The 22,202-nt window shown below is 48.1% G+C and overlaps 2 protein-coding genes across 4 annotated transcripts in view; one reads left to right on the top strand and one right to left on the bottom strand.

Annotated features, from left to right (window-relative positions):
- Positions 1-13,478, bottom strand: part of LOC137357412 (loricrin-like) — a 132,720-nt gene extending 119,242 nt beyond the window's left edge. Inside the window, exon 1 of the mRNA XM_068023759.1 lies at positions 13,298-13,478. Within this exon, the coding sequence (XP_067879860.1) occupies positions 13,298-13,478 (181 nt within the window). The remainder of the gene's footprint in view (positions 1-13,297) is intronic.
- Positions 11,058-22,202, top strand: part of LOC137357342 (amine oxidase [flavin-containing] B-like) — a 41,377-nt gene continuing 30,232 nt past the window's right edge. The window contains exons 1-2 of one of the 3 annotated variants that reach the window (XM_068023597.1): positions 11,058-11,148; positions 12,515-13,605. In XM_068023597.1, the coding sequence (XP_067879698.1) occupies positions 13,491-13,605 (115 nt within the window). In that variant the 5' untranslated portion in view covers positions 11,058-11,148; positions 12,515-13,490. Of the gene's footprint in view, positions 11,149-12,514; positions 13,606-17,299; positions 17,623-22,202 lie in introns of those variants that run through there. The other 2 variants (XM_068023598.1, XM_068023599.1) reach the window with 2 other exon arrangements.

Below are 22,202 nucleotides of genomic sequence, written 5' to 3'. Positions count from 1 at the left end.
TTGCAATCTCTTAAGGGGGTTTTATTTGTGAAGGGAATCTCAAAAAGTGTTTAGTGGAAGTTTGTTGAAAACAAGTTTTGGTAAATAAGGTCATGGCTGATATGAGTCATAGGGGTTTTTTTATCTTAGCAAGGGAATGTAGCCACAGGCTATAGTTTGAATACTCCTCCCCCACAGCCTGTAGTTCCTCCTCCTATTATCTAGTGACAGGCCATTTTTAAATCCATGTAGGAGGTGGAAATAGCCTAAGGCTGGTAGTGACAGAATTCAATGAATTGGTGAACCACCAGACTGCCAGCATGAAGGAGGAGGAAAAGCTTGTGCTTCGGAACCAACAGGGCATCTCAAAGTACTTTACAGCCAAGGAAGATTGAAGGTTGGTCTACTGCTGTAATATACGAGATACTGCAGCTAATTTTCACACAGCAAGCTCCCACAAAGCAGCAATGTGGTCCATGACCAGATGTGTTTTTATTGATGTTGGTTAAGGAATGAACATTAGCCCAGGGAACTGTGGAGAACTACCCTGCTCTTCTTCAAATAGTGGCTGTGGGATCTTTTATGTCCACCCAAGAAGACAGATGGGGGACTTGGTTTAATGTCATATCTGAACATTGGCACCTCTAACAGTGCAACACTCCCTTGGTACTGGGAGTCAACTTGAATTTTGTATCAAGAGTGGGATTTGAACCCACAACTATCTGACTCAGAGGCTACCCACTGAGTCACAGCCCATTCATTGAGGTCACAGGCCAGGGGACTGAGGAGAGAGTGAGTCAATGAGGTCAGGGTCAGCTACAAAAATGGTTGCCCTGACACAATAGCGAGGATCAGAGTTAGCCAATTAACTAATTGCTGGTGGCAGAATCACACCATTACTAATATTCTGTTTGTTAATTAATTTCAGTAACTAAATATGAGGTATCGGTTACATCCCTCCCTATCTCTGTAATCGCCTACAGTCCCACAACCCTCCGGGTTCTCTGTGCTCCTCCAGTTCTGGCCTCCAGAGCATCCCCGATTCTGTCACTCTACCATTGGTGACCATGCCTTCAGCTGCCTGGGCCCCAAGTTCTGGAATTCCCTCCCTAAACCTCTCCGCCTCTCCCTCTTGTCCTTTTAAGACGCTCCTTAAAACCCACCTCCCTGACCAGCTTTTGATCACCTGCCCTGATATCTGTGTGGCTCATGTGAAATTTTTGTCCAATTACACTCTTTGGGAAGTCTTACCGTGTTAAAGGTGCCGTATAAATGCAAGTTGTTGTTGTTGCTGAGGGATCAAAATGAACTTTAACCCAGGAAGTAAACATTGCCTTAATGGTAAATGACCAAACATACTCGTCAGAGTGTTCAGAGAATTGAGGCCAGATCCAATTCTCCTTGCTTTTCCAAGTGATTTAAATCTTGATTTGACTGAATCAGTGCTGAGTGTTTACAGTTTGTTTGACCATTTTAACTTGAATAAATGCTAATTTGAACATCTGTATGTACATCTGTGTTTCTAGCGTTTGAAGCAGCCAAGCACATTTTAATGGCAGGAGCTGTGTTTCTGCCTGTTTATAACAAGGTTCTATATGTGGGGACAGGTTCATCACCGTCCTGTCCTGCACTGGCTCCAGTTGGGGGATGTTTCCGCAGGCCTTGCTGTCCATTCTTCACGTTCGTGAAGCGAGGTAGTCAATGGTTGACCGCAAAGGCTTCGCAGTTCAACTGTAAATGTGTCCTGAGGGGTGAAGCATGCTATAAGGCTGGAGTCACTCTCCCTAACTTGTAGTGAGACATAATCCCAATCTCCGCGTTACGCACACACAGACCTCTACTGGCATTACTCACTGTTTGGACATTTCATAATGATGACAACTAACGCCCATCTGGTTCGATAATGTCCTGTAGGGAAGGAAATCTGCCGTCCTTACCCGGTCTGGCCTACATGTGACTCCAGAGCCATAGTAATTCCTAACTGCCCTCTGAAATTCCCTAGCAAGTCACTCAGTTCAAGGGCAATTAGGGATGAGCGACAAATGCTGGCTTAGCAAGCAATGTCCACATCCCATGAAAGAATAAAAAAAGAAAATGGTGAAGGCACAAAGGGTGTGGTCGTGAATTGGCTGCATGTTATACACCCACCAATCTTAGTGACCTTGATGCATTATTCTGCTACAAGACTTCTTTTGGGCCTCCTTATCTCGAGAGACAATGGATACGCGCCTGGAGGTGGTCAGTGGTTTGTGAAGCAGCGCCTGGAGTGGCTATAAAGGCCAATTCTGGAGTGACAGGCTCTTCCACAGGTGCTGCAGAGAAATTTGTTTGTTGGGGCTGTTGCACAGTTGGCTCTCCCCTTGCGCCTCTGTCTTTTTTCCTGCTAACTACTAATACTGTGTCCTCAGTACCTTGCTCTACGGCAGCGAGGCCTGGACAACGTATGCCAGCCAAGAGCGACGTCTCAATTCATTCCATCTTCGCTGCCTTCGGAGAATACTTGGCATCAGGTGGCAGGACTATATCTCCAACACAGAAGTCCTTGAAGCGGCCAACACCCCCAGCTTATACACACTACTGAGTCAGCGGCGCTTGAGATGGCTTGGCCATGTGAGCCGCATGGAAGATGGCAGGATCCCCAAAGACACATTGTACAGCGAGCTCGCCACTGGTATCAGACCCACCGGCCGTCCATGTCTCCGTTATAAAGACGTCTGCAAACGCGACATGAAATCGTGTGACATTGATCACAAGTCGTGGGAGTCAGTTGCCAGCATTCGCCAGAGCTGGCGGGCAGCCATAAAGACAGGGCTAAATTGTGGCGAGTCGAAGAGACTTAGTAGTTGGCTACAAGACTACAGTGCAAGTAATGGTAGCATAGTAGTTATGTTGTGGGGCTAGTAATAGAGCAATTTGAACTAATAATCCAGAAGTATGTGTTCAAATCCCACCATAGTAGCTGGGGAATTTTAATCAAATAAATCTGAGATTAAAAAGCTCATCCCCAGTAATAGTAACCATGGAACTACTGGATTGTTGTAAAAGCCCAACTGGTTCACTAATGTCCTTCGGAGAAGGAAATTTGCCATCCTTATCTGATCTAGCCTACATGTGAATCCAAACCCATAAGCAATGTGGTTGATTCTTAAATGACCTCTAAAATGGCCAAGCAAGACATCCAATTGTCAAGAAGGTGGGTCACCACCACTTTCTCATGCATCCCTGAGTTTAATCCCTCCAGCATTGGCGGCTGTGCCTTCAGCTGCCTGGGCCCTAAGCTCTGGAATTCCCTCTCCTAAACCTCTCCACTTCTCTCTCCTCCTTTAAGACCTACTTATTTGACTGAGGTTTCAATCACCCTCCTGGTTCAAGGGGGCCGAAGTTGCAAACAGTCTGGTTCAGCCTGAGATAGTGGACAGGGACGGGGCTGTGACTCGTGTCCCAGGTATGGATTTTGTGGGAAGGGCCTGAAGACAATGGCTGTAAGTGGAAGAAATGGCAGCTCATTCAGGACTAGATGTTGGACAGGCAGACTGACAAGATGGAGGTTGTGGAAGGGTTGAGAGTGGCGGTGGAGAGATGGACTTGTGGGAGTGGACCTCAAGTCTTCGGATGATGTTGCCAAAGGGCACTTTGTGGGTGCGAAAGAGGAGAGGGCCAAGGATAGATCTGTGGGGGCCTCCAGAGGTCAAGCTTTGGGAGCAGGAAGAGAAGCTGGAGATTCGCAGGCTATCACAGGATAGATAAGAACATAACCAGGCAAGTGAAGTCTCACACAGCTGGACAAAAATGGGGAGACCTTGGAGGAAGATGGTGTGGTCAACCACGTCAAAGACTGCAGGAAGGTCAAGAAGGATGAGGAAGCAAATTAACCACGATTACAGAGGATACCAGTTGTGGCTCTGAGAAGTGCTGATTCAAGGGTGGAAACCTGACTGGACAGATTCAAACATGGAATTGCAAGAGAGATAGGGCACAGATTCTGGAACTGACAGCAAGTACTTTGGAGAAGAAAGGGAGGTTGGAGAGGCAATAGTGTGCAAGGACAGAAGAGTCAAGGATAGTTTTTTTTTTGAAGGGGTAAGGATGAGGAGTAGAAACCATTTATATCAGTTAACATGGGGACCAGGAAGCAGAACAGTTTAGTTTAGTTCTGTTTAGTGGGAATGGTGTTAAGAGAGCAGGAGGTGGGTCTCATGGACAAGATGATCTCAGAAAGGACTTGAGGGGAGATAAGAGAGAAACTAGAGGAAGAAGCAGATCCAGGGTTAGGGCAAAGGATGGGGGAAGGGCATAGGGATGTTAGGGGAAGGAGGTCATAATGCGCAAGGGAGAGAAGTGACAGCTGAACAGAAAATCACAATATTAGTGACAAACAAGTCCATGAGCTCTTCACACCTGTCATTGGAGGTGAGGGTGGAAGGGGCAAGAGAGTGTAAGGAAAGATAACAAAGATTATTGCATCTATATAGTCTTTCACAACCTCAGGAGGCCCCAAAGCGATTTACAGTCAATGACGCATTTTTTTGAAGTGTAGTCACCGTTGTAATGTAGGAAACGTGGCAGCCAATTTACACACAAAAAGTTCCCACAAACTGCAATGCAACAAAGGACTAGATATTGAGGGACAAATATTGGCCCGGGACACCGGGAGAGCGTGGGGGAAGGGCTCACCCTGCTCTGCTTCGGTATCGTGGCCACGGGACCAACCTGAGGGAGCAGATGGGGCCTGAGTTTAACATCTCGTCTGACAGACGGTGCCTCCGAAAGAGCTGCGCTCTCTCAGTACTGGCACTGGGAATGTCGGTCAGGTTTAGCGGTTGGTAATGGGGGCTATCTTTTCTGTATAGGATGATCCTGGAATAATGAGTGTTTTTTTTTTGCTGACAGAGGGGGTGTGAGGTCTGTTAGTCTTGGTGAGGTGCAACCAAACCTCATGAAACTGTACACACAGCAGATACACTCGTGTCTTCGCCCATCAGATTTGAGGGATTGAAGATAGCAGGTGGAAAGGGGGGGGGGGTGGAGAGGGGAAGGGTGAAAGCTTTGCTGGGAAAGTCCACGAAGATCTAATGCTGTGGTGACTGGAAATTTTCAAATTAAAATAAACTTCTTGTTTTGAAACTAGGAAATTTGGAGGGGAATTCTGTGCCATTGAATAAATATCACTCAGGCACAAATTAAAGCCCTCAGTTACAGCCACATCACAGCAGAATGGAGATATTCAGGCTGGTTCCAGCTCTTATGCTTTTCACTGTCATCTCAGAGTCAGGTAAGTGACACTACTATTATATACACACTAGATTATTACCGATATGCTTTATTAATGGTGTGTCAAAAAAAGATGTGAGGGCCGTTGAGAGTGTGCGGACATGATTTACCAGAATGGTTCCAGGGATGAGGGAATTTAGCTACAAGGTTAGGTTGGAGAAGCTGGGGTTGTTCTCCTTGGAGCAAAGGAGAGTGACAGAAGATTTGATAGAGGTGTACAAGATTATGACAGGTTTAGATAAGGTGGACAAAGAAAAGCTGTTCCCATTAACTGATGGTACAAAGACTAGGAGACACAGATTTAAGATTTTGGACAAGAGATGCAGGGAGGATGAGAGGAAGAACTTTTTTTACACAGCGAGTGGTAATGACCTGGAACTCGCTGTCTACGACATTGGTGGAAGTAGAGACGATCAATGATTTCAAAAGGAAATCGGATGGGCACTTGAGAGAAATAAACTTGCAGGGCTACAGGGATAGAGTGAGGGAATGGTACCGATTGAGTTGCTCTAGAGAGCCGGCATGGACTTGATGGGCCAATGACCACCTTCTGTGCTGTAAATGACTCCACGACTCTAAGACAAGATTCATCTTTTGCCTTGACCCCACAACAAACTTCAGAAATACTTGGACCTCAACACTTTAGTTTCATGGCGTGGAAAGCTGCTCCATGATTGGTGGATTTTGTTTGGCCAATTAGGATGCAGCCTTTAGCCACGCCTGTGGAATTTGGACAAGTCGCAATGAAACTCCCCTTTCGTTCTGGTCCAAATCCCCATCTCTTACACACGTGAGCCCCGCAACCACCCCCACCACTTCTGTCTCTCAGACACTGAGTTACCGCTGGGGCAAGATGTTGGTCGCAAATCTGCTTTATTCCACACTGCACTGAGTGTGAGGCACCAAACACAGCTGGAACTCCATCCAGAGTAGTGTGGGGTAATGCATTTGCAAGGACAAACAAGGCAAGGGAATACACAATAAATGGCAGGATTCTGAAAAGTGCAGAGGAACAAGGGACCTTGAAGTGCTTGCCCACAAATCTCTGAAGGTAGCACAACAGGTAGATAAGGTGGTCAAGAAGGCAGCAGGATACTAGCTTTTATTAGAATATTAGAACATGTAAGTCATGTTGGAACACGATTTGGACCGCAGATAACAGTAACTGCTACGGATCAAGAGTTGGAAAGTGGGATTAGGCTGGATGGTTCTTCATCGGCTGGCAGAGACAACGGGCTGAATGGCCTCCTTCTGTGCTGTAAATTTTCGATGATTCTATGCTTCTACTCTCAGGACAATCAAATGCATTTGTGAACTGTAACAAACTGAACAGCACATGAATGCTAGCTCGCTCCACAAGCAGAAAGTCGCACTGTGTAACTGTCCTGGCCCAAGCCCAGCAGGACAGCGGGTAAAAGCCTTCACTGCTGCCTACTGTGCACAGTCCCATTGGGTCTCTGCATTTCGAGTTTTAAAAGCCTCTCTCACCGAAACCCGGCCGAGATCAGGACAAGTTTCCAATGCCCCGGAATGAACTCTCAGTACCCAGACACAGTTCACTACCTGAGAGAAGCAACTTCCCAGAGACCGCGGTGATTCCCATTTATCAGACGGCCAACCCAAAACTCAGGACGGCGGGGAGAGAGTGTGATATGGGGGTGGGGAGAGAGTGTGGTATGGGGGTGGGGAGAGAGGTGGGTTCCACCTTGGGAAGCGAACCCCATTAAGGCAAGCATATGCTAAGCCTCAAGACAGATCACGGCCGAATCTGCTCTGTAAAAAAGGTGGCCGATGATTTTCGAACTGTGACAGAGTTTTACTCTTTAAGGGAGTCCTATGTTTTCGTGTCATGGGGTGATCCTGATTATGACCATTCTCAGACGTAGCAGGTGTGGAGGGTAAGATTGTGGAATGAGACATTCAGATGGAAACTCCAAACAGCTGGGGGCTAACATAAACATAACAGAAGCATGACTCACCCCCGGGACTTTCCTGTTGTGTCTCACCAGAGGGAGCATTATATGGAGTTCCCCCTCCTATACATAGAATTACACAGAAGTGATTCTCAAACTTTTTTGTCCGCCTACTATTTAGGCCGGTCAAACGACCCCGTGTAAAGGCTGGCTTGGGTCTGCAAATTAAACCCGACCCGAGCCCTTTCATTTTTTCCCCGCGCCCGACCTGACCCGACCATCAGTTAACCTAGTGTCCGTTTTTCACTTTGTTGCTTCTCTCAACAAGCTTAAAAAAAACTGTAACAACCTTTCAATTCCAAAAAGTACATTAACATTGGAGCCACTTACTGCAGGTGGTGATAAGAGTGGGTCCAACCCGACCCCAGCCCGAATGCTGCACCCAGAAGCGCAACCCGACCTGAGCCGAACCTGACACGTCGTTGGGTGCCGTCGGGTTCGGGTCAGGTAGCCATGCTCTAACCCTGTGGACCACCTACCAGTCCTACCCCCACCTGCTTTTGCTTGAACTGCAAAAACTCATCAGGATTAATGGGAACATTTTAGTGTCATATCCGTGCCTTCACCAAGACAGTCTATTTCCACCTCCGTAACATCGCCCCTGTCTCAGCTCAACTGCTGCTGAAACCATCATTCATGCTTTCATTACCTCGAGACATTACCAACACACTCCTGGCTGGTCTCCACTCTACTCTCCATAAGCTTGAGGTCATCCAAAACTCTGCTGCAAAAACTCGCAGCAAGTTCTGTTCCCCAGTGCTTGCTGATCTACATCAGCTCCCGGTCAAGCAACATCTTGATTTTAAAATTCTCATCCTTGTTTTCAAATCCCTCCATGGCCTCACCCCTTCCCTATCTCGTGTAATCTCCTCCAGCCCCACAACCCTCTGAGAATTCTGCACTCCTCTAATACTGGCCTCTTGCACATCCCCGATTTACATCGCTCCACAATTGGTGGCCGTGCCTTCAACTGCCTGGGCCCTAGGCTCTGGAATTCCCTCCTTACACCTCTCCATCTCTTTTAAGACACGCCTTAAAACCAATTTTACGACCAGGTGAGAAAGGTGTCTAGGGGTCCCTCTCAGCCGTCACCTGGTCTTACCATTGCAGGGTTTAATTTTAAACACACCATTTTTTCGGCTCCCCCTTGGTGAATCCTTGTTCACCGCTTTTCAATTATAAAGGCAAAAAAAACAGCACAAACAGATTTTCTTAGGTTTAAAGAAAAGTTGCAAATTATAATTTAAACTCTAATTTGGTCATCATCTACGGATATACAACGTGCCCACGCTAGCATGCATACGTGATACACATATGCAAACAGAGACAGAAAAGAGAAGAAAAATAAAGTTCAAATATTTGAGACAATATCTGAAGAGATTTTGTTACGGTTCTTCGAGCTCACTATAGAGTCCTTGCTTTTCGTTGGAGCCCGTATTCTTTTAAACCTTGTTCGCTATAGGATACTTCTCTCTCTTGGGGTTCATGTGTCTTCAGTGGATTCACAGGCTTGTGAGAAAGAGATGGGAGCAGACAGGAGAGATCTTCTCAGTCCAACAGCAAACAGACACTCTGAGTTCAAACTCTCTGTAGCTAGTTCAGAAAACCCCCTGGAACAGCCAGTTAGTCATGTGATCAGCTGGTCTAACCACCTTAGCAGTCTCTGGAATGCTCCTCTTAGACAAAATACCTGGTGATCAAGGTCCATTGTGGGTTGAATGTGTCAAGGAATGGCCCTTTGTCCTTCCAAGCACTGTCTGTTAATATGCAATGTCTTTTCCAGCCATGGCTGATCTGTTTAACAAGTCATTTCCTTGCTCCAGCAACATTTTAAAATCAATGTTCATGACAAAATTAATGTGTCTCATTCTTGGCAGGTGGGGGCCTAGCATGACACCAACATTTTTGACGAAGCTTTCAGTCACCTGTCCTAATATCTCCTTATGTGGCTCAGTGTTTTAACTTGAAGCGCCTTGTGGCATTTTATTACTTTAAAAGTGCTATATAAATAGAAATTGTTGTTGGAACTTTGGAAACTATAAATATTCCGCTGCTTTTTCACTGCTAAATGCAATATTTATGTGCATTTTTAATTAAATATAAGTAAATTATATAGAAGTATATATATTTTCATATTATAAACATTAATACAAGAAAACACATTTATTTGCAACTGTCTAATACGTGTTATAAAAATCATCACAATAATTTTCTTCTGTGAAACTAATCTTACATCTATATTAATCAAACAAAATCACCAGTAACAAAAATCTTGCTTATAAAACTCCATTGTTGTTGCTTGCGTTTATCACGACTGGTGCCGCGCATGCGGGAGCCGGTCTGGATGTGTGCCGTCACGCGAGTGGTGGGGATGAGGGTTCTGGCCCATATGTCTTCGGCTGTGGCGTCGCACGCCAGTGACTTTCATTTTGGACCGGCCCATGGTCCACATGAAGGACTCTCACGGACCACTAGAGCTCCAAGAACCACACTTTGAGAACCACCGACGTAGAACATACAGCGCTGAAGCAGACCATTCAGCCCATCTAGTCCATGCTAGCCTTTATGTTCTAAAGTGCTCCGAGTTCACTGACAGCCACTGGGTTGTACTCTACCCCCAAGAAAGCACTGCAGCACTTATTCAACGACAGCTATCTCCGTCTGCAACAAGGCATTGAAAACTACATAGTTCAGAGGCACTGAAGATTAACAAGTGTTGCAAAACAATATAGAGGCAACTGGAGAAGGCGCAAAAAATTGTTCACTAAAATGATACCAGAGCTGTGAAGTTGTACCTATCAGGAAAGACTGAAGAAGCAGGGGCTCTTTTCTCTAGAAAAGAGAAGGCTGAGGGGTGACCTGATAGAGGTCTTTAAGATTAAGAAAGGGTTTTGATAGGGTAAATGTAGAAAAGAAGTTTCCAATTTATGGGCGAGACCAGAACTAGGGATCATAAATATGACAGCCACTACCAAATCCAATCGGGAATTCAGGAGAAACATCTTTACCCAGAGTGTGGTGAGAATGTGGAACTCACTACCACAGGGAGTGGTTGAGGCAAATAGTATAGATACATTTAAAGGGAAGCTGGATAAATACATGAGGGAGAAAGACAGAGGGCCCTGTCTGCCCTCTCAAGTAGATGTAAAACATCCCAAGGCCACTATTTCAAAGATCAGCGGGTGTGGGGCGGGGGAGGGTGGGTGGAAAAGAGTTCTCCCCGGGGTTCTGGGGCTAGTATTTATCCCTCAATTAACATTACTGAAAAGCAGATTATCTGATTGTTATCTCTTACTGTCTGTGGGACCTTGCTGTGCATAGGTTCACTGCCACGTTTCCTAAATTACAACAAAGACTACCCTTCAAAAAGTATTTCAGTGGTTGTGGAGGGACAGCCGGTGGTTGTGAAAGGCACTATAGAAATTCAAGGCTTTCTTTCAAAGCTGAGTGCACCAGCTCTGTTATGGTCTGTCCTGTAATTTGCATGAACTGTGAGGCCTTGAGAACAACGGGGGGTGAGGTGAAATCCTTCTCATATCACATTTTTCCCTCTCTACAGCGCATCTCACCTGCCGGAAGCAGCAAGTTAGGCTCAAGGCCCATTATGGTGAGACTGTCAATTTACCCTGCCTGTTCACCTGGGTCGGCAAGAAGCCTCGGGAGTACATAGTGTTCTGGCAGCTGAGCTGGGGAGATCAGGACATGCTGGTGCACGCACAGGAGAACCAGATGGAAACTATACAGCAAGACCAGAGCTTCAGGAACAGGACGAGACTGAGGCGTGACTGGTTTACCAAGGGAAATGCCACCCTGAGCCTCAGGAATCTCACCCTGGGTGACGGGGGAATATACATGTGTCAGATCACCACCATGGAGCCCCACAGCAGACAGGTGTGCGCAGAGGTGAACTTATTGGCACAGGAAGGTGAGTGAAATGCTTCAGGGCTTTAATGAGCAGTCCTATTGAATATTTATACCTCAAATTTAAAATTCTCATCCTTGTTTTCAAATCCCTTAAGCGCCTCGCCCCCTCCTCCCTATCTCTGTAACCTCCTTCAGCCCTAAAACCCTCCAAGATCTCTGTGCTCCTCCAATTATGTCCCCTTTCGAATCCCATATTTCTTCCACTCTGCCATTGGTTTCAGTTGCTTGGGCCTTCAAATCTGGAATTCCCTCCTTAAACCTCTCTGCCTCTCTCTCAAAGTGCTCCTTAAAACCGACCTCTTTGATCAAGCTTTTGGTCAACTATCCTAATATCTTTCTGTATGTCTAGCCTATCAAAACCTTACATCATCTAAAGACCGCTATCAGGTCAACCTCCAGCGCTCTCATCGGGCAATATACTTGGTCAAGAGGGAATGCAACAAAGGTTAACTCAACTGGTTCCTGGGATGAGGGGATTGTACTATGTGGAGAGATTGAGTAGACTAGGTCTATGTTCTCTGGAGTTTAGAAGAATGAGAGGTGATCGCGTCGAAATATATAAAATTCTTAACGGGCTTGACAGGGTAGATGCTGAGAAAATGTTTCCCTAGGCTGGGGAATCTAGAACACGGGGTCACATACTCAGAATAAGGGGTCGGCCCTTTAGGATCGAGCTGAGGAGAAATGTCTTCGCTCAGAGGGTTGTGAATCTTTGAATTCTCTGCCCCAGAGAGCTGTGGATGCTCAGTCGTTGAGTATATTAAGAGTAGATTAGATCGAAGTGTTAAATATCATAAGGGGTCTGGACAGAGTAGACGGGGAGAAACTGATCCCATTGGCTCAAGGGTTGAGAACCAGAGGGCACCGATTTAAGGTGATTGGACAAAGAAGCAACGACGACATGACAGAAAGCTTTTTTTTTAAAACGCAGCGACTGATTAAGATCCGGAATGCGCTGCCTGAGAGTTTGGGAGAGGAAGATCCAATCGTAGCGTTCAAAAGGGAATTGGATAATTATCTGAAGAGAAAAAAAACCGTGCAGGGCCGCAGGGGGAAGAGGCGGGGCAAGCGGGACCGGTCGATGTTGCTCTTGCAGAGAGCTGGCATCGACGCAATGGGCCGAATGGTCTCCTTCGGTGCTGTAACCCTTCTATGATGGATGATATTCAAGACTGGGATCGATAAGAGTTTTGGGCACTAGAGGGATATGGGAATAGGGCAGGAAAGTGGAGTTGAGGTAGATCAGCCATGATCTTATTAAATGGCGGAGCAGGCTCAAGGGGCCCGAATGGCCTCCTCCAGCTGCTATTTCTTATGTTCTTATCCTTTCCCAGGAGGAAAATTAACGAGATTCTCTACAATTACAGGGCCGGGAGTTTCAGACGTGGGGAATTCCACAGCAGCAATGCAAACAGAGCCTGGACCTATGGCAGAACCTCATTCAGCTCCAGGGCAAACATCCAGAGTCGTGACCGGGACCAGCAGGACTAGATCCCGAGCCCTTTTGCTCATCGCCCTACTTCCAATCCTCCTGCTGCTAGCCATCTGCATCTGCTAGGCCCCAGCAACATTCGCCCCAAGCCTCTCAAGTGTGCTACTGACTCTTGGCGGGGTCCATCAGCATCCATTTCTCCTCCCCGCCCCCCCCAATCGGGGTACCTGACCTGTTTTCTTCAAGCGGGAAGGTCGGCTGTTTGACTGCGTGGGGCTTCGCGCCGAGGCTGCGGCTCCCGCGCCCCCTCACGCTCGAGCGCTTTCTGGATAAATCTGTGCCTCGAAGCTTGCCGCGCGTCCGATGCCTTTCTGTCCGCACTGCGCAGGAGTTTGGATCGCCTCAGCGCCATGAAGAATCACCGGTGATTTGAGCGGGAGGCCCGCAGCGGACAACCCAGCGGATTTGGCGCTCTCCGCGTGCCTTCTGACCCCGCCCCCAGAGAGCGCGAGCACCAATCAGGCTCCGACCTAGCAGGGCCAAGGGTCAGAGTTCGTAACTGCCGTCTCCCCAGGAATTCAAGACTGAGGTGGCAGGAGACACACGCGCGCCGGTTTTTAAACAAAACAAAAATGATGGTGCGTTTTTTTAAACTCCCCCCGTCCCCCGCGCTGCTACTTATACTTGAACGATTTTGCTTCTTGGTCATAAAAGCTACCGGCTAAGGGGCCGCTTCGACAACGGTCCGGCCTCGTCCGATCGGGATCTGGTCTCTCCGATTGGCTACGAGTAGGCGGAGCCCGGCGCGGATGGACATGTGGGTTAACCAATGGTAAAGAGCCTGGCGAGGATGGACATGTCGGGTAACCAATGGTGAAGAGCCTGGCGAGGATGGACATGTGGGTGAACCAATGGTGAAGAGCCTGGCGAGGATGGACATGTTGCTTGACCAATGGCGAGAGCCTGGACGGGATTGGACATGTCGGAAAACCAATGGCGGGAGTCTTGTGGGGATGGACATGTCGGGTAACCAATAGAGTCATAGAGCTCAGAAACAGGCCCTTCGGTCCGTCGTGTCTGTGCCGTCTATTCTCGTCCTATGGTGTTTCAAGTGCTCATCTAAATACTTCTTAAATGTTGTGAGGGTTCCTGCCTCTCCCACCTCTTCAGGCAGTGCGTTCCTGATTCCAACCACCCTCTGGGTGAAAGAAATTCCCTCAAATCCCCCTTAAACCTCCTGCCCCTTACCTTAAATTAATGGGGGCGGCACAGTGGCGCAGTGGTTAGCACCGCAGCCTCACAGCTCCAGCGACCCCGGTTCAATTCTGGGTACTGCCTGTGTGGAGTTTGCAAGTTCTCCCTGTGTCTGCGTGGGTTTTCTCCGGATGCTCCGGTTTCCTCCCACATGCCAAAAGACTTGCAGGTTGGTAGGTAAATTGGCCATTGTAAATTGCCCCTAGTATAGGTAGGTGGTAGGGAAATAGAGGGACAGGTGGGGATGTGGTAGGAATATGGGATTAGTGTAGGATTAGTATAAATGGGTGGTTGATGGTCGGCACAGACTCGGTGGGCCGAAGGGCCTGTTTCAGTGCTGTATCTCTAAACTAAACTAAACATGCCCCCTAGTTACTGACACCCCCCCCCCCCCCCCCCCCCGCTAATGCGCTAAGGGGAAAAAGTTTCTTCCAATCAAACCTATCAAGGCTGCTCATAATTTTGTATACCTCAATCACGTCCCTCCTTCACTACTCTAAGGAAAACAACCCTAGCCAATACCATCTCTCTTCATAGCTGAAATGCTCCAGCCCAGGCAACATCCTGGTAAATCTCCTCTGCACCCTCTCCAGTGCAAATCACATCCTTCCTATAGTGTGGTGCCCAGAGCTGTACGCAGTACTCCAGCTGTGGCCTCACTAGCATTTTATACAGCTCCATCATAACCTCCCTGCTCTTCTATTCTATGCCTCGACTAATAAAGACAAGTATCCCATATGCCTTCCTAACCACCTTATCTACCTGTGCTGCTGCCTTCAGTGATCTATGGACAAGTACACCAAGGTCCCTCTGACACTCTGTACTTCCTAGGGTCCTACCATCCATTGTATATTCCCTTGCCTTTTTAGTCCTCCCAAAATGCATCACCTCACACTTCTCAGGATTAAATTCCATTTACCACGGCTCCGCCCATCTTACCAGCCCATCTATATCGTCCTGTAATCTAAGGCTTTCCTCCTCACTATTTACAACACCACCAATTTTCGTGTCATCTGCCAACTTAGTGATCATACCTCCTATATTCACATTTAAATCATTAATGTACACTACAAACAGCAAGGGTCCCAGCACCGATCCCTGCAGTACACTGCTGGTCACAGGCTTCCACTCACAGAAACAACCCTCGACCATCACCCTCTGCCTCCTGCCACTAAGCCAATTTTGGATCTAATTTGTCAATTTGCCCTGGATCCCATGGGCTCTTACCTTCTTAACCAATCTCCCATGCGGAACCTTATCAAAAGCCTTACTGAAGTCCATGTAGACTACATCAACTGCTTTACCCTCATCTACACATCTTGTCACCTCCTCGAAAAATTTAATCAAGTTAGTTAGACACGATCTCCCCCTGACAAAGCCATGCTGACTATCCCTGATTAATCCCTGCCTCCCCAAGTGGAGATTAATCCTGTCCCTCGGAATTTTTTCCAATAGTTTCCAAACCACTGATGTTAGACTCACCGGCCTGTAATTACCTGGTTTATCCCTACTACCCTTCTTGAATAATGGTACCACATTCACTGTCCTCCAGTCCTCTGGTACCTCTCCTGTGGCCAGAAAGGATTTGAAAATTTGTGTCAGAGCCCCTGCTATCTCCTCCCTTGCCTCACATAACAGCCTGGGATGCATCTCGTGTGGGCCTGGGGATTTATCCATTTTTAAGCCCGCTTAAACAGCTAATACTATTCCCCTTCAATACTAATATACTACAATGGCAAGAGTCTAGCGGGAACAGACATGTCGGGTAACCAATGGCGAGAGCCTGGCGGGGATGGACATGTCGGGTAACCAATGGCAAGAGAGTGGCGGGGGGGGGGGTGCGGGATGGTCAGGGGCAGAACATCATGTGACAAAGCCCTCCCAGAATCATCCAATCAGAGTTGGCAAGTCCAACATTTGTTTCAGTTTAGCACTTTATTCCGGGACCGTCGGCAGGTTGCGGTAATGCCTCGTATTTATTTAATTTGTGCAATCCCAGAAAATGAGCCAGAATTAATTTTCAACCCTCCTTTGGTTACTTTGAAATGATTTTTCTTAAGGTCCAACACGGTGCCCCAATGACTCACTCAGCTCCCAGTCTGCGGGGCGATGCCTTCTGCAGTTGAATAGCCTGGCGACACATCATTGGGATTTCTTTTCGTTGTGCGAAGATGAATGGAATCATTGGACACTTTTAGGACACTGTTTCTCTCTATCTACCCTCTACCTCCTCTATTATCCCCTCTTTCATTCCTCCTGCTCACTCTCTTGACACCTTTCCCTCTTCCACCTGTCTCACTCCCTTCCTTTTCCCCGTCTTTCTCTTCCTTCTCCATCTTTCCCTGGTCATCCTCTGTGACTCTCAATCTTACAGATGATTTTCCTGCCTCAACAAGTCTGATCGCTGGTGACAGGGAATGTTTATAAAGTTCTTCCTGTGTCCGGCACGGACACGATGGGCTGAATGGCCTCCTATGCTGTAATTTTTCTATGGTTCTAAATCTAACACTACGTGGAAAATCATTATGTAATAAACTACGTGGAACACAATATTGCTCTCAAGGTCTTTGGGAATCGCACGAGTCATCAAACTGTGCAATTAGCATCAACAACCACAATAACAAGCTGCATTTATCTAGCCCCTCAAACATAGCAAAATATCCCAAGGTGCTTCACAGGAGCGATTATCAAACAGGACTCGATGCTGAATCACATAAGGCGATATTAGGACTGGGAGGTAGGGTTTTAAGGAGCATCTTAAAGGAGGAAAGAGATATAGAAAGAGAATTCCAGAGTTCGGAATTCCTTAGCAGCTGAAGGCCACGGACACCAACGGTGAAGGGATAAAAATCGGGAGGGCACAAGAGGCCAGAATTATAGGAGCACAGAAATCTCGGAGGGTTGTGGGGCTGGAGGAGGTTACAGAGATAGGGGAGGGACAAGAAGCCCATGCAGGAATTTGAAGACAAGAATACAAGTTTTGCATTTTTGGCCGTGGCCAGACCGGGAGCCAGTGCAGGTCAGCGAGTACAGTGGGTGATGAGTGAACAGGACTTGGCGCGAGTTAGGACACAGGACTGCAGAGTTTCGGGGAGCTGGAGTTTACAGAAGGTGGGAGACCAGCCAGGAGAGGGCTGAAATAGCCAAGTCTAGAGGTAACAAAGGCATGGGCGAGGGCCTCAGCAGCAGCTAAGCTGAGGCGGGGCTGAGATGGGCGATGTTACGGGGGTGGAAATAGGCAATCTTGGTGATGGAGAGGACTTACACACAGCAAGATCCCACACAGAGTGAAGGAGAGGGAGAAACTGAAGCTGGACTGGACACAACGATAGACATGGAATGAATATGAAAAGACACACTTGATTTAAAATTGAGACCAGATGTTTAAATCTTGCAAACACATGTTATAAATCCCACTGTGGGAATTTATCCTAAATCATTCACTAGTCCCCTACTTCCCTGACAGATCATTGACCCACCTTCAACAACAAAAAAAACATGGAGAGCTATTCTCGTCAATGCATTGCCCTTTTAAAGGATATCGAGTTGCAGGAGGAGTTTGCACTGTCGGAAATCAGACCCAGACAGGAAGAGCTTGGATCAGACCAGTGACAGTGACCCGAAATTAACCAGGGTATTGATCAGAGGCTCTGAGCCCCAGGAACACGAGTCAGGGGGACCTGACACTGGGCTAGCCGCTGGGCAAGAGACTTCAAGGAATCCACCCCTCCCTTTGTTTTGGGTTCGCTGCGATGCACGACGTGATAATCCTGGGAGCCGGGATTAGTGGTGAGTTCAAACTGTGTTATTCCTGCAAACAGACAAGACTCTCCCTGCAAACAGCCTGCAGTTAATCAGTTACAGTCCCCACTCTTCAATCAGCAATGAAACCTCGGGGGCGGAGGGGGGGGGGTGGTGGGGAACGGGGGTGTTGAGAATAGTACAGGGCCAGTAATTAAAGGGGAAGGGAGATACTTTCCCTTTAAAGCTTACTTTGTTGGCCACAACAATTGTAGGTATGCCAATTGATCACCTGTGTTGTTGCACAGGCCAGCACCAGAACAGCAAGACTCGAGTCCAGGTTCCCCTGAAGCAGAGTTAGAGGGCGGAGGGAGAATTTTATTCATGTATCTCACCCTATGCTGGAAGAACTGTCTAGGTGCTGAACTTATTCCCTCACCCATCTACCGTTGCCCTGTTACTCTTCTCTGCAGCTTCTCCAGAACCGAACTCACATCCTCCGCTCCCGCTCAGTGTCTGTCACACACTCTATAACCATAAAGCAGCTGTTGGAAGGTACACGAATGCAGCCTGCATCCTATACCAGTTAACCGGCCACAAACAAGCAGGAGCTGATCAGTTTTAGTGCTGTTGGTTGAGGGATAAATCTTGGTTCGGGACGTTGTGGAAAACAACCTCCTGCTCTTCATCAATTTAATGCCCATGAGAGCTTTTACACCAGAGCAGACGGGGTCTCAGTTTAACATCTCATTCAAAAGACGGCACCTCCGACAGTGCAGCACTCCCTCAGTACTGACCCTCCGACAGTGCGGCGCTCCTTCAGTACTGACCCTCCAACAGTGCAGCACTCCCTCAGTACTGATCCTCCGACAGTGCAGCACTCCCTCAGTACTGACCCTCCGAAAGTGCAGCACTCCCTCAGTACTGACCCTCCGACAGTGCAGCACTCCCTCAGTACTGCCCTTCCGACAGTGCAGCACTCCCTCAGTACAGACCCTCCGACAGTGCAGCACTCCCTCAGTACTGACCCTCTGACACTGCAGCACTCCCTCAGTACTGACCCTCTGACACTGCAGCACTCCCTCAGTACTGACCCTCTGACAGTGCAGCACTCCCTCTGTACTGACCCTCCGACAGTGCAGCACTCCCTCAGTACTGACCCTCCGACAGTGCAGCACTCCCTCAGTACTGACCCTCCGACAGTGCAGCACTCCCTCAGTACTGACCCTCTGACAGTGCAGCACTCCCTCAGTACTAACCCTCTGACAGTGCAGCACTCCCTCAGTACTGCCCTTCCGACAGTGCAGCACTCCCTCAGTACTGACCCTCTGACAGTGCAGCACTCCCTCAGTACTGCCCTTCCGACAGTGCAGCACTCCCTCAGTACTGACCCTCCGAAAGTGCAGCACTCCCTCAGTACTGACCCTCCGACAGTGCAGCACTCCCTCAGTACTGCCCTTCCGACAGTGCAGCACTCCCTCAGTACAGACCCTCCGACAGTGCAGCACTCCCTCAGTACTGACCCTCTGACACTGCAGCACTCCCTCAGTACTGACCCTCTGACACTGCAGCACTCCCTCAGTACTGACCCTCTGACAGTGCAGCACTCCCTCTGTACTGACCCTCCGACAGTGCAGCACTCCCTCAGTACTGACCCTCCGACAGTGCAGCACTCCCTCAGTACTGACCCTCCGACAGTGCAGCACTCCCTCAGTACTGACCCTCTGACAGTGCAGCACTCCCTCAGTACTAACCCTCTGACAGTGCAGCACTCCCTCAGTACTGCCCTTCCGACAGTGCAGCACTCCCTCAGTACTGCCCTTCCGACAGTGCAGCACTCCCTCAGTACTAACCCTCTGACAGTGCAGCACTCCCTCAGTACTGCCCTTCCGACAGTGCAGCACTCCCTCAGTACTAACCCTCTGACAGTGCAGCACTCCCTCAGTACTGCCTTCCGACAGTGCAGCACTCCCTCAGTACTAACCCTCTGACAGTGCAGCACTCCCTCAGTACTGCCCTTCCGACAGTGCAGCACTCCCTCAGTACTGCCCTTCCGACAGTGCAGCACTCCCTCAGTACTAACCCTCTGACAGTGCAGCACTCCCTCAGTACTGCCCTTCCGACAGTGCAGCACTCCCTCAGTACTGCCCTTCCGACAGTGCAGCACTCCCTCAGTACTAACCCTCTGACAGTGCAGCACTCCCTCAGTACTGACCCTCCGACAGTGCAGCACTCCCTCAGTACTAACCCTCTGACAGTGCAGCACTCCCTCAGTACTGCCCTTCCGACAGTGCAGCACTCCCTCAGTACTGCACTGGAATTTTCAGCACATATTTTTGGCGTCAAGTCTCTGGAGTGGGACTTGAATACACAAACTGCTGACTCACAGGCGAGAGTGCTACCCTCAAGACACACAGTCACTCACACACACACTGACACACACACACAAAGAACAGTACAGCACAGGAACAGGCCATTCGGCCCTCCAAGCCTACGCCGATCTTGATGCCTGCCTAAACTAACACCTTCTGCACTTCCGGGGTCCGTATCCCTCTATTCCCATCCTATTCATGTATTTGTCAAGGTGTCTCTTAAACGTCGCTATCGTACCTGCTTCCACCACCTCCCCTGGCAGCAAGTTCCAGGCACTCACCACCCTCTGTGTAAAAAACTTGCCTCGCACATCCCCTCTAAACTTTGCCCCTCGCACCTCAAACCTATGTCCCCTAGTAACTGACTCTTCCACCCTGGGAAAAAGCTTCTGACTATCCACTCTGTCCATGCCGCTCATAACTTTGTAAACCTCTATCATGTCGCCCCTCCACCTCCGTCGTTCCAGTGAAAACAATCTGAGTTTATCCAACCTCTCCTCATAGCTAATGCCCTCCAGACCATGCAACATCCTGGTAAACCTCTTCTGTACCCTCTCCAAAGCCTCCATGTCCTTCTGGTAGTGTGGCAACCAGAATTGCACGCAATATTCTAAGTGTGGCCTAACTAAGGTTCTGTCCAGCTGCAACATGACTTGCTAATTTTTATACTCTATGCCCCGACTGATGAAGGCAAGCATGCCATATGCCTTCTTGACTACCTTATCCACCTGCGTTGCCACTTTCAGTGACCTGTGGACCTGTACGTCCAGATCTCTCTGCCTGTCAATACTCCTAAGGGTTCTGCCATTTACTGTATACCTCCCACCTGCATTAGACCTTCCAAAATGCATTACCTCACATTTCTCCGGATTAAACTCCATCTGCCATTTCTCCGCCCAAGTCTCCAACCGATCTATATCCTGCTGTATCCTCTGACAATCCTCATCATTATCCGCAACTCCACCAACCTTTGTGTCGTCCGCAAACTTAGTAATCAGATACACACACTGACACACACAGAGACACACACACACACACACAGATACACACACTGACACACGCAGATACACACACACACTGATACTCACATACAGATACACACAGACACACGCAGATACACACACACTGATACACACAGATACACGCAGATACATACACACACTGATACTCACACGCAGATACACACATACACACACACACAGACACAGATACACACACACAAATACACATACTGACACACACACGCAGATACACACTCACACTGATACACACGCAGATGCACACACACACAGATACACACACAGACATAAATACAGATACACACACACACAGATACACACACTGACACACGCAGATGCACACACACACAGATACACACAGACATAAATACAGATACATACACACACTGATACTCACACGCAGATACACACATACACACACACACAGACACAGATACACACACACAAATACACATACTGACACACACACAAATACACATACTGACACACACACAGACACACGCAGATACACACTCACACTGATACACACGCAGATGCACACACACACAGATACACACACAGACATAAATACAGATACACACACACACAGATACACACATAGACACACACAGACATAGACACAGACACACACACACACACAGATACACACATAGACATCGACACACAGATACACACACAGATACACACACAGACATAAACACAGACACACACAGACACACACACACAGATACACACATAGACATCGACACACAGATACACACACAGACATAAACACAGACACACACACACACACAGATACACACACACACACACACACACAAATACACACACACATAGATTCACACACGCTTTCTGCAACCTCTGTGGAGATTATACTGTCTGTATAAAACATTGCTTTGGTCTCAGCTGGAGTGTTGTGTCCAATTCTGAACATCACACTTTAGGGAGGATGTGAAGGGCTTCGGGGAGCATGCAGAAAATGTTTACTAGAATGATTCCAGGGGTGAGGGATTATACATGGAGAGACTGGAAAAGCTGGAGTTGTTCTCCTTGCAGCAGAGAAGGCTAAGAGGAGATTTGGTGGAGGTGTTTAAAATCCTGAAGGGTTTAGATAGAGTAAATAAAGAGAAACTGTTTCTAACGGCTGAAGGGTTGATAACCCGAGGACACAGCAGATCGGCAAAAGAACCAGAGCCAACACGAGGAAAATGTTTTTATGCAGCGAGTGGTTAGGATC

This window comes from Heterodontus francisci, chromosome 48 (assembly GCF_036365525.1).
Source record: "Heterodontus francisci isolate sHetFra1 chromosome 48, sHetFra1.hap1, whole genome shotgun sequence".
NCBI classification, from domain to species: domain Eukaryota; kingdom Metazoa; phylum Chordata; class Chondrichthyes; order Heterodontiformes; family Heterodontidae; genus Heterodontus; species Heterodontus francisci.
The sequence above is the reverse complement of the archived record's forward strand: the minus strand, read 5'-3'. Positions and strand labels throughout refer to the sequence as shown.